Source organism: Cucurbita maxima, unplaced genomic scaffold, assembly GCF_002738345.1.
Source record: "Cucurbita maxima cultivar Rimu unplaced genomic scaffold, Cmax_1.0 Cma_Scf00023, whole genome shotgun sequence".
Lineage (NCBI taxonomy): Eukaryota > Viridiplantae > Streptophyta > Magnoliopsida > Cucurbitales > Cucurbitaceae > Cucurbita > Cucurbita maxima.
Window position 1 is genome coordinate 3541173 of NW_019272039.1, and position 11883 is coordinate 3553055.

Here is an 11883-nt window from a genome sequence, read left to right on the forward strand (position 1 = left end):
CCCCCCTCTCCTCCTTTGACACCAACCAATCTCAGTTCAACATTACATGACACAAAAAAGCCAACTAAAGGGAAATAACTCACCGTCGTCGTCGTCGTCCTCATCTCATCAAAGAGATTGACGTGCTTAGAAGCACTTCCTGTGGACAATGGATGGACCCGACTCGTCGTATTCACCCTTTGAAATCCACATCTGATACAAACAAAATGAATGTGTGAGCATTGACGAGTACAATAAAACACTAATGGAACAGAAAGTGCTTTCACCAACTCGAAGATTTACCTGCTGGAAGGTGCTTAGAGATGCAAGAATAGACCCTCCAATCCAGACACTGTATTTCCTTTCTGGTGGGGCAACGACCTTAATCTTCATGCTGCTGGGAGCAAGGGCTGTGATTTCCTTGCTCATCCTGTCAGCAATACCAGGGAACATGGTTGAACCACCACTGAGGACGATGTTTCCATAAAGGTCCTTTCTGATATCGACGTCACACTTCATGATGGAGTTGTAGGTAGTTTCATGGATTCCTGCAGCTTCCATACCGATGAGAGATGGCTGGAATAGGACTTCTGGGCAACGGAATCTCTCAGCTCCAATGGTGATGACTTGTCCATCAGGCAGTTCGTAGTTCTTCTCAATTGAGGAACTGCTCTTTGCAGTCTCGAGTTCTTGTTCGTAGTCAAGAGCAACATATGCCAACTTCTCCTTCATGTCACGGACAATTTCCCGTTCGGCAGTAGTGGTAAACATGTAACCTCTTTCAGTGAGGATCTTCATTAGAGCATCAGTGAGATCACGACCAGCAAGGTCCAAACGGAGAATGGCATGAGGGAGAGCATAACCCTCATAGATGGGAACGGTGTGACTCACACCATCACCAGAATCCAGCACGATACCTGTTCAAAGTAGGTTCTCGTTATCAATACCAAATTATAGAAGCTCAAAATTACATCATAGTCATTCAAATAGAATATACAAGCATACCAGTTGTACGTCCACTAGCATAGAGTGACAGAACGGCCTGGATGGCAACGTACATGGCAGGCACATTGAATGTCTCAAACATGATTTGAGTCATCTTTTCTCTGTTAGCCTTTGGGTTGAGTGGAGCCTCAGTCAGAAGCACAGGGTGCTCTTCAGGAGCAACACGAAGCTCATTGTAGAACGTGTGATGCCAAATCTTCTCCATGTCATCCCAGTTACTGACAATACCATGTTCAATGGGATATTTCAAGGTAAGGATACCTCTTTTAGACTGAGCTTCATCCCCAACATAGGCATCTTTTTGGCCCATACCAACCATGACACCAGTATGTCGGGGACGACCAACAATACTAGGGAAAACTGCCCTCGGAGCATCATCACCAGCAAAACCAGCCTGCACCATAAAGCATTACATCAAATTAGAGCATATCGATAAATCCAATCGGGCTCAACACAAGAATACAAGATAGAGGAACCAATGAACTGACCTTCACCATTCCAGTTCCATTGTCACAAACAAGTGGCTGAATATCCTCAGCATCGGCCATCTTTTTCAAAAACTACACAGCATTATAAAACGAAAAGTTGAATGAATGAATCACATATAGCAATCTAGAATTCATATGCCTCAGGTATCTTACAACGCCAATTTACAATACATAAGTTTACTTCACGTAGTTGATCTTAGCTCAGCAAACAATACAGGAATCAATATGATTAAAGTCCTCATTTTCGTATAATACAGGAAAAACAAGCTGATAATGAACTCCATGTATATCCATTTTCAGATCGAGAAGCTACCCAAACTGATCTAACATAAAAGATAACACAAAAGCAGAGAACAAAGCAACTAAATCCGTAACATGAACAAGAAGAACAAAACAAAGAAGCATAAAGAAAACAGATCAGAACCCAAGAGACGAAAATAGTTCATCTATCAACTAAACAGACAAGAAATCTACAAGAACATTACTAATCCACAGAAATCCCCCAAGGTACGCGCGATTACAGAATTGCATGCAGAAATAAAAGGCTACAAATCTCCAAATCCCAGATCTCAGTTTGAGAACCACAAACAGCCAAAACCCAAGTCGAAATTTTAAGATCAGCCCAGAAGCACAAAGAATTCATGTTCATGACTGGAACAAAAACCACAGATCCCACCTATGGAACACAGAATTCGAAAACAAACACAAAGATACACAACAATTGACAAACCCCAGATCGAAAAATCAAAACAGTGAGAAAAGAGTGAAGTAAAAAAGAGAGAAAATATGAAGTAACGAACCTTGGATTAAAGAGAGAGGCTGTGAATGAAGGAGGAAGAAGAAGCCAACCTCCAACGACGAAGGTGTGGCTGAGAGAGCAGTGAGAGTCGACCTAGCGCTGATGAGAGACAGGAATAAGAGGAAGGCCTGGGGGAGAAGATGGGGTTTATAAGTAGAGAGAGAGAGAGAGATGAAAGGGAAATGCAAATGCAAATGCAAATTCAAATTCAAATGCAAATTCAGACCAAATGACGAATTTGGAGAGGGAATTAAAGGAATCATTTCCACCACGAGAAAAAGATAGGGTGACCTGGCTGACAGCCTTTCCCAGCCCCATCCTTCTCTCACTTTTCTTTAATCTCCACCGTTGGATCTTTCTTTTCCCATCTTACCTCTCTCGCCTTCAGCCGAGCTGACTCCTGCTTGGCTTGGCTTGACTAGCTTCCAGCTTTGTCCCTTTTTTCCCTTTCGTCAGCCCTCGTGGCGTGTTTGGCACTGTGGAATATAAATATGGATATCTTTTTTTTTATTATTTAATCAATAATAATAAATAAATAGTCAAAAATTCCAACCCATTTTTTAAATACATATACATACATATATATATATATATATTAAATAATGTAATATATATTGAATTATGTTCAAATTACAACAATTTAACCATCTAAAATAACAAAAAGAAAATGGAGAAATGCATTATTTACAATTGGGGCAAAGGAAATAATAAATCATAATTATTATGTTCCTCATTTATTCATCTAATTTATTATAATTTACTTATTATTATTATTATTATTATTATTATTATTATTTTTCGTAAAATTTCAAATTGTTGTCGGGACTTTTAAAATTGCAATGTAGTCCTTCAACTTTGAAGTCTATTCTATTTGGTCTTTAAACTTTTAAATTTTTCAAATTTTATCAATTTACTATTAGACTTAAAATTTAAAACCATTTTTATATATAATTTAATATGGTTTTTATAGATTAAGAACCAAGAACACCATCACACCAGCAATTCAACTAGTATCCTCGAATCCAAAAAGTCTTAAGAAAAAACTTTTTTTTTTTTTAATTTCTTTTCGTTGGTTTTACGTCATATCATATCAGGGTTTCTCTTCGACCAACAAACAAGAATGAAACTAAAAGTCATATATTATAAGAAATAAGGACTCTAAATCACACATCCGAGACATAGACAAAGACATACACCTAACTTATTGTACAATTATATGTCGAACAAATGAAGCTTGGAAGACAAACTTGAACATGAAGAATTGGTTCAACAAAGCTACCCTACTTCCAACACTTGCCTTTTCATCTAAGTCCAATATGCGAGGTCTTCCTCCGTAACAATATATAAATGAATATAAAATGTGAGATCTCACCTCGGTCGAGTAGGAGAACAAAATATTATTTATAAAGGCGTGGAAACCTCTCCTTATCGTGTTTTAACAACCTTGAGAGAAAATCCAAAAAGGAAAGGTAAAAAAAAAACAATATCGACTAGCGTTGGTATACCAATGAGGACAGTGAGCTCAGAAGGTGGATGGATTGTGAGATTTCACATTGATTGGAGAAAGAAATGAGCGTCAGCAGAGATGTTGGGCTTCGAGGAAAAAGAGGGTGGATTGTCAGATCTCACATCGGTTGGGAAGGAGAACGAATCATTCTCTATAAGTCCGGTGGCCTTGAACTTGGGTTGGTACAAGTAATTCATAAATAACGTGATCATGTCTTACGAGAGACTTGATTCGCATATCGAATATAATTACTTCGAGATACTTATAAAGTTAGAATCTTAGAAAGGGATATTGCAAAAGCATTAAACTTTTTTTTTTTTTTTTTTTATAATTTTTAATTTGAGGAGACTTAAAATATTTGATGTGTTGCTTTTAAGATTGCATGTGCAAACATGTGCACAATGTCTTCCAATGTAAACTGTCAGTGGAAATTGTTGGGCAGTTTGGTTGGACTGACTTTTTTATTATTATTATTATCATTATTATTATTATTATTTTCTTCTGAAAATAGATTATGATAACCCAAAGTTTGAGATGGATTGATATAATATATGTGGGATTTTCACTATTTTATTCATTTATGCTCTCTTAGTGCCTAACCATTATTATTTCTCTACAATTTACCCATTATTTTATTGAAATTATTTTTTTGTTATTTGTAATTACACCTCATCAAACCAATATCAACTTTTATTATTATTTTGACAAACGATATTTAATGAATGGAAGAAGCTGATAAATGATCAAAAGACATGACTCTAATATGTTGTACAAGAAGTTGCTAGACGTGGACGATCAAAGGACAAACGAAGAAGGGAAAAAAGGCGTGACAAATGAAGAAAAAGATGAAGAACTAAGAAGGAAATGAAGATTGAATGACGGATGATGTCATGGGTTTGGACGAGTTAATCTGGTCCTTTGCACACTGAACTTGTATCCCATCCAAATTGACTAGAATCCAAAAACTTAACCTAACCTAACTCAAACTTAAGAACTAAATAGACACAAACTTAAAAGATTAGAGATTAGACCTGTAATTCAATCGTATTGTATTTTTGGCTATTATTTGTGGATGAAAACCTGCGATCGATCGAGATTGGATATCTATTAGGATCCATATAAAAATCAATGAACTTGACTGAAAATAATAATAATAATAATGGAAATTGAGAGAAAGAGTAGTGGTGAAGCAATGAGTTTGATGAGGGCATTAAATTGAATGTATTTTTGAAGGGTGTGGCTGGTTGGGTAGCTGGTTGGGTGGGTGGCTGGGTGGCTGCTCATTTTGGGACCCCACCCTTTCAAAACCTCAACTTTGTTCGTCACCAAGATTTGGTGATGGTGAGAGTCTCTCAAAATTGTGGCTCAAAGTGGGTCATCCCTTGCCATGCATTCCAATCCAGTTCCAACAACACAAAAATTTCAAATTTCAAAATAATTTGTGATCCTCGAGGTGTTTGTGAATCTTGATTTATCTGTATAAAAATGAGACCGTGCAAAGGAATATAATTCAATTGATTAAGACATTATTTATATATTTAATAGATTAAAAATGAATTTTAAAATAATATTTTTATAACTAAAATAGTTTTTTTTTTTAATTTATATGAGATAGTCTTCACTCTTAAAAAAGCGAGAAGGAATAACGAAACAATAACTGGGACTAGAAGAAATGGGCCGACTCCACATATGGACTTGATTGGAGGCCCATAATGGATGACCAAAATAAAAAGGCTCATTTTTTGAAATATCCAAAAACCAAACCTTCTAATTTATTTTTAAATCTTATTAGCATAGAATTTTATTGTTGTTAAAATTGTAAGGTTGATGACGATACTTAACGAACTAAAGTAACAATATCTGCTATTAGTGACCTCATGCTGTTATAGTTACTGTTAGAGCCAGACACCAGGTTATGTGACCGCCGTGACTCTAGGCATCTTTGGAAATGAACTATGAGATCCCACCTGAAGCATTTCTTATAAAAGATGTGAAAACCTCTTTCTAAGAGATGTGTTTTAAAACGTGAAATGACGAACATATTATAAACATGGTTAACAGTCACATATAATATCTACTAACAATCATATTTTGTTACGTCACTCCAAATTCTTTTATCGAGATCATGTTTTTGTCAATACTTTTTTAAACTCGGAGGTAAATTTGATTAGGATCGAGATTAACCTAATAAAAGAAATGGAAGATATTAACATTTGGCAACCTAATAAAAAGAAGAAGAAAAAAAAGGTGCTTTTTTTGTAAGCAAAAGGAAAAGGCAGCCAAAATGCTCCATCAATCATCCAAAAAAAGCACAGCCCCTCGGCCCCACAGCCCCCACTTCCCACTTCAGTCTCATCTACGACTGTCTCTATAGCTACACGTCAAACCTTCCCGTTCCACCGGAGCAATACCAACATTCACCACCACCTCCTCCGAGGGCGGCGGCGGCGGCGGCCCAACAGAGGACGAACTCCCCTCCACCGCTGACCCACAACCGGCATCGACCTTCCGGGAAGTATCAGAGAGGCAANNNTACGGCACTTGGGGCAAGAAGTGTGGGAACTCAGCCACTTATCGATGCAATGAACATGGAACCCATGGTAGCATTTGGGCAAAACGCGAACCCGATCGCCGGACTCGAAATCTGCCAAGCAAATCACGCATTCCCCATCGATTGTGATTCCCCTGAATTTATTGCTCTGTTTTGAGTACTCCACCGTCGGGAATTTCTTTAACGTATTTCGTCCAACGCCTTTCGGGTGGATCGCTAAATTCCCGCCGTGGCGAGCCGACGCGGATGCCAGAAAAGTGGAGCACCGCAAGGCGCATTTGAGGATTGCGTTGAGACCCAGAGAGCATACTAGAGCGCAGAGGAGGACGGATAGGACCATTACAACGTTCATGTCGAAGCTACCGAACCCAGGGCGGGGCTGCGGCGGCGAAGACGGAGTGGCAACGGCGGTGGCGGAGGGGAGGAGGAATCTTCTTGATGTGGAGATAGACATGTTGGCGTGTCTGTGTTGAAATTTGAAGAAAATGGGAATGGGGGAATTTATTTATACAGCGAAAGGGAAAAATTAGTGGATGGTGGGTATAGGAAATTGGGGAAGAAGAAAGCTGACGTGTCCTTTTATTTTAGTTTTAATTTTTATTAATTTATTTGGTTTGTGTTTTCTTTTACCTTTTTAAAGCTTTCTTCACCATTTATTATTATTATTATTATTTTTTAAATAATCCATTTTTTATTTATTTATGGAATTTTGATTAATCAGTGAAATTTCAGGGAGAAACAAGTGCTAGCAAGGACGTTGGGTCCTCAAAAGGGTTGATTGTGATCGATTAGAAAGGAGAACGAAACATGTTTATAAGGGTATAAAAACTCCTAATTAGCAGACGTGTTTTAAAAGAAACTTGAAACGGAAAGCCCAAAGAACAATATCCATTTTGGTTGTAGTTGAGTTGGGTTAGATTTTTTTTTTTCTTTTTCTATTTGGGATGGCTGAATTTTTAGAAAACAAATAACTTAGCTCCTTCTCCGTTGGAGTTTTTTTAGTCGGGTCAGTATTGTGACTCATCAATTTTTGATGTGAATAATTAAATTTTTTTATTATTATTATTATAAACAACTCTAAATCCAACTCGAAAATAGAGTGTTGGGTTAGGTTGGGTTAAGAACATTATTAGAGTCATTTGGATCACCAACCGAACCAACCCAAAATTTTAATTTGATAAAAAAAAAATCTCATAACCCGATTTATGCATACTTCTATTATGGAGTTAAATAGTGTCATAGTCAAGATGGATGATAATGCACCAAATTCCCAGATAAAGATTTGATTCTAAGTGGGTTCCAAATTGCAAACTATCCTTTAGATGAACAGCTCAAATCAAATCCATAAAGACTCCATCTTTTTTATTTTAATTTAATTTCTTTTATAAAAAGCATATGTTTATGATATTGATTTTAACATAATTAAATTTATTGAGTTTAAATTAATATGTAGTTTAAGTAAATAAGGGTGCGTGTGTCGATGGAAGGGATCGTAGGTACAAGAAGTATCGATGTCTTGTTGCAAGGTTAGGAAAAGTTGTTAAAAAGGTTTACCAAAAACAAAAAGTGGTTCAAAAGAAATAATAACAAAAAAAGATGGGATCTTTGAAGCTTGGATTTAATATCATCCAAAAAAGGATAGATGAAAATTGGCAAAACGTTAAACTAAAGTAAATATTATCGATTTGCATCCCTTTTTGGATAATGAAAATGCAACGTATAATCTAATATAAGATTCTATCATTACATTGTCATAATTCTCGAACTTGTAACTTAGGAATTGATGTTAGAGATATCTAATTAATTTACGAGATATGGGCGATGGGTAGCGAGCAGAGAGAGAAAATTTTTTTTTTAGGTAGAGATGCACGAAGATGTTCCTCTTGGTTCATAATCTATAGCTCAAAGCTCAAAAGTGGATCTACAGCCTCCAACTTAGCTCCAAAATCACATCGTAACGCATACGCTACCCTCGATTGATTTTCTTCTTCTCTTCCCCTCCACTTTCCCCGTCTTTTTCATTTCTTTTCAAATGGGGTTTCCTTCTCCACTGATTTGATCTTCCCCACATCAACGATCCTTCGTCTCTTGCAGTGAATCGCAGTCAAGTGGGGTTCGTAGCGCTCCAATTTGATTTTCCGGTAAAGGGTTTCTCTCAATTTTACCCGTTTGGCTTTTTGTTCCGTTGTTCATCGAAATGAATTCGATTTCTTCTCACAATACTCATTCCGAAACTGCCAAAGTTGAGCAAATTTTAACTGAATTCTTCCCTAAAACCTTACAAATTATACTTGAATCCAGGTCCCCTTGTAGTATTTCATCGCGTAATTTTAGTGGCGAACAAGTTTTGTCTTCCCCATCTTCCTCTTCCTCCTCCTCCTCTAGTATGAGGCCGAGGGATAAATGGTTCAATTTGGCCCTTCGTGAATGCTCTGCTACGTTAGAAAACATTGATCTCTGGCGTCAGAGCTATCACGAACCCATGGTCATAGATGTTGTCTTGGTCCAGAGACAATTTGGTTTGGACTCGGTCGATGTTTCTCCTAGGAAAGATCTTGTTAGGAACTTGCCGACGAAGGAGTTTGGATGTCAGTCCATGAGTGAAAAGGTTGTCGAGAGATGGATGGTGCATTATGAAAGTAGGAAGAATCGGGATAGTAATTCAGGTAGCAGAAGGTCGAGTAATAGTACTGCTCATACCTACAAGAAAACCATTTTACTCTTGAGATCTTTATATGCCCTTTTGAGGCTTTTACCTGCACATAAGGTTTTTCAGGATATTAGTTCATCTAGTCAAATTCATCCCTTTACTCTTGCTCATCGTGTGTCGTCCTTTGTCGAGCCGTTCTCTCGGAGAGAAGAGGCTGAAATGCAGCATTTTGTGTTCACTCCTGTGGATACTTCTTGTGGTAGACTCTGTCTCTCGGTGTTATACCGCTCGTCGCTCTCTGATATAACTTCTGAACCATCAACTCCAATGTCTCCTCAAGTAATTCCTGAATATGTTGGGAGCCCGTTAGCCGATCCATTGAAAAGGTTTCCAACACTCCCTGTAACAATAGCAACATCTCATGGATCTTCATCGTCATTGCCATTCTCAAGACGACATAGTTGGAGTTATGACCAATGTAGACCCTCCCCCCCAATCTCGTGTTCTCCTTCACCAACGAATTCGGATTCTCATGCTACAATTTCAAATCCAGCCTTTTGTCGTTTTCCTCCTTCAAGCTTGCCTTCACAAATGGTTATGGGACATAAAGATAATATGAATTATGATGAATATTATCCTTCCCTCATCTTTTCGCCCTCACCACCCATTGGCATTCCTGTAAAGCGATTACCAAACGGTCGATTGCAATCTGAAAGCGCTCCTCAAAGTGCACCTACAGCAAAGCTTCCCCACTCCCCTGCATTGTTAAGCAGACCGAATTTGCCGCCATCGCCTCCCCTTAAAGCGTTTGGACCAGGTATTCCTAGAATCAATAGAGATGTTAGTCCATTGCAGGCAGGCTCTGCACTTGGAAAGGTATATATTTCTGCTTATCGCTATTCCCTCCCCGAATGTGCTGTGTTCAACGTCCTGATTTGTTTTTTATCTTCTTTAGTCATCGTCTTTTGGAAGAGATGAAAGCCGAAGAATTTCGGGCTGGAGGGTATCATCGACTAACTCACCAATTTCTATTAGTTCCAGTAGATCTTTTCCAGATGATTTAGATGATCCAGAGTTTCCTTGCCCCTTTGATGATGATAATGAGATGACAGATGGAGGTAGCAGGTAATGTTGGATATGACTGCCTTCTACTTTGAACTCTTTTAGTAGTTCTTATATATATGCATTATATTTCCACTGTAGTTATAAATTTAGAAAGCCTACAATTCTATGGAGGGATGAATTTTACAAGGCTGCTTTAAGTTCTCTTCATTGATATAAGATTAAATTTACCATAACCTAATCGCTTAAACCTTGAACGTTTGAACGTTTGAGCTTTTACTGGTGATTTAACGTAGTATTAGAGTAGGAGGTCTCATTTATTTTTTTGTTAGTCTACCGTAACCCAACAACTTAAGCTTTTGGGTTCGATGTCGTTTTAGCAGTATTGTATTGTTGAAAGCAATAGTCACCTAGTTTTGAGTTGGAAACCCGTTAGATAATTGGTATTTCACGTTCCACCACGTAGGTGTATGGTCTTATATTTGTCTAGGTGAAAGATAAAATGGCTGACGACCATGTACCAAATTAGGTGCTAGGTATCTAGATTAGTATTGTGAGAGGAGAACGAAGCACCCTTTATAGAAGTGTGAAAATCTCTCCTTAGCCTACGTTTTAAAATCGTGAGGCTGTCGGCGATACGTAATGGGCCAAAGCGGATAATATCTGCTAGCGGTGGGCTTGGGCTGTTATTATAAATGGTATTAGAGCCAGACACTAGGCGGTGTGTGAGCGAGGACGGTATTACTATATTGAACAAGACTTAGGTAGGATCCCAAAGATTTCAACAAGGGAGGTTTGATTCTAGGACTACTGAAATTGACCCCCATTGTATTAGAGCATTTTGGGGTTAGAATGGCAAGTCAAATGTTAATTTTGGTGTGGGAGGGGAGATTGTTGATATTGTAAGATCCCACCTGACACGAGGCGGTGTCCCAACAAGGACACTGACCTCGAAGGGGGGTGAATTGAGATGGGGTCCCACATCGATTGGAGACAAGGGAATGAGTGCCAGTGAGAACGCTAGGCTCTGAACAGGGGTGGATTGTGAGATCCACATTGGTTGTGTAATGACTTCGAGGTGTTTTAAACAATCGTTGGCTCTATGGTCCGTACTTGAACACACCCACCTCCAATATGATTGTTAACTTAAAATGAGAGAACACTATTCATCATTAGAAACTCCAAATAGATGGGCATTTCTTTGATATCCTTCTTGCCATTAGAGAATTGGTTGTTCAAAACCATGTCTTTCTTCATGATACATAACATCCAATCAAATGTGTATTCTATATCTATTGACTGCCTTATTGAATCTGTACTTGAAATCTCTTCCAGACCCGAGTCGTTCGACCCTAAAGGCAGCAGCAATCTCTGCGACATGCTCGAACCCAGCGGATTTTTCCCAACCCGAAAATCTCAAGACGCAGCTGTTGGCGCCCTAGTACGCATGCTTCAAAAGGCTCCACCACTTCGCCAAGATCTCACTAATTCAAGCCCGAATCTCTTACGACCCCCAACACCTGGTTCCTCAAGCAGCAGAAACATCCAGCAGCAGGGAACACAGATATGTGAGACGATAGCGCCTTCAAAGGGTCGTCGGTATGCCGCTTCCTCTAGCATCACAGCCTCTAAAACTACAGCTGATGCATTGGAAGAACTAGAGAGCTACAGAGAGATGAAGAATTTGCTGCTGAGGCAAGGTGGAAAGAGTCCCATATGAATGATATCATATCATGTTATGTGCATATTTAAATCATACATTCATTACATGTACAGTAATTAATGACCATGTCACAAATAGACTCTGTAAATAATATAAATTCAACTCTTTGATTAGTGTTC

General features: G+C 38.4%; 2 protein-coding genes and 1 pseudogene across 3 annotated transcripts in view; 1 reads left to right on the forward strand and 2 right to left on the reverse strand.

Annotated features, from left to right (window-relative positions):
• The window catches only part of LOC111496813 (actin-7), a 2735-nt gene extending 309 nt beyond the window's left edge, over positions 1 to 2426 (reverse strand). Inside the window, exons 1-5 of the mRNA XM_023147331.1 lie at positions 2273 to 2426; positions 1473 to 1544; positions 985 to 1378; positions 283 to 896; positions 9 to 192 (exon numbers count right to left, since the gene is read on the reverse strand). Of these exons, the coding sequence (XP_023003099.1) occupies positions 127 to 192; positions 283 to 896; positions 985 to 1378; positions 1473 to 1532 (1134 nt within the window). The 5' untranslated portion in view covers positions 1533 to 1544; positions 2273 to 2426 and the 3' untranslated portion in view covers positions 9 to 126. The remainder of the gene's footprint in view (positions 1 to 8; positions 193 to 282; positions 897 to 984; positions 1379 to 1472; positions 1545 to 2272) is intronic.
• Positions 2427 to 5911: 3485 nt separating this feature from the next.
• Positions 5912 to 6821, reverse strand: LOC111496991 (annotated as a pseudogene).
• Positions 6822 to 8199: 1378 nt separating this feature from the next.
• On the forward strand, positions 8200 to 11883 carry LOC111497227 (autophagy-related protein 13b-like). 2 transcript variants are annotated; one of them, XM_023147955.1, is made up of 4 exons: positions 8200 to 8470; positions 8631 to 9855; positions 9935 to 10104; positions 11377 to 11883. In XM_023147955.1, exons 2-4 carry the CDS (start codon positions 8716 to 8718, stop codon positions 11759 to 11761), a joined length of 1695 nt encoding a protein of 564 aa, XP_023003723.1. In that variant the 5' UTR covers positions 8200 to 8470; positions 8631 to 8715; the 3' UTR covers positions 11762 to 11883. The 2 variants fall into 2 exon arrangements, with proteins under 2 accessions (XP_023003723.1, XP_023003722.1); XM_023147954.1 differs by having other exon boundaries at positions 8200 to 9855.

Coding starts and splice junctions, on each gene's coding strand:
- LOC111497227 (XM_023147954.1), top strand. CDS start 8,527: ATGAATTCGATTTCTTCTCACAATACTCATTCCGAAACTGCCAAAGTT. Junction 9,856..9,934: donor CAGGCTCTGCACTTGGAAAG/GTATATATTTCT, acceptor TATCTTCTTTAG/TCATCGTCTTTTGGAAGAGA. Junction 10,105..11,376: donor ATGACAGATGGAGGTAGCAG/GTAATGTTGGAT, acceptor AATCTCTTCCAG/ACCCGAGTCGTTCGACCCTA.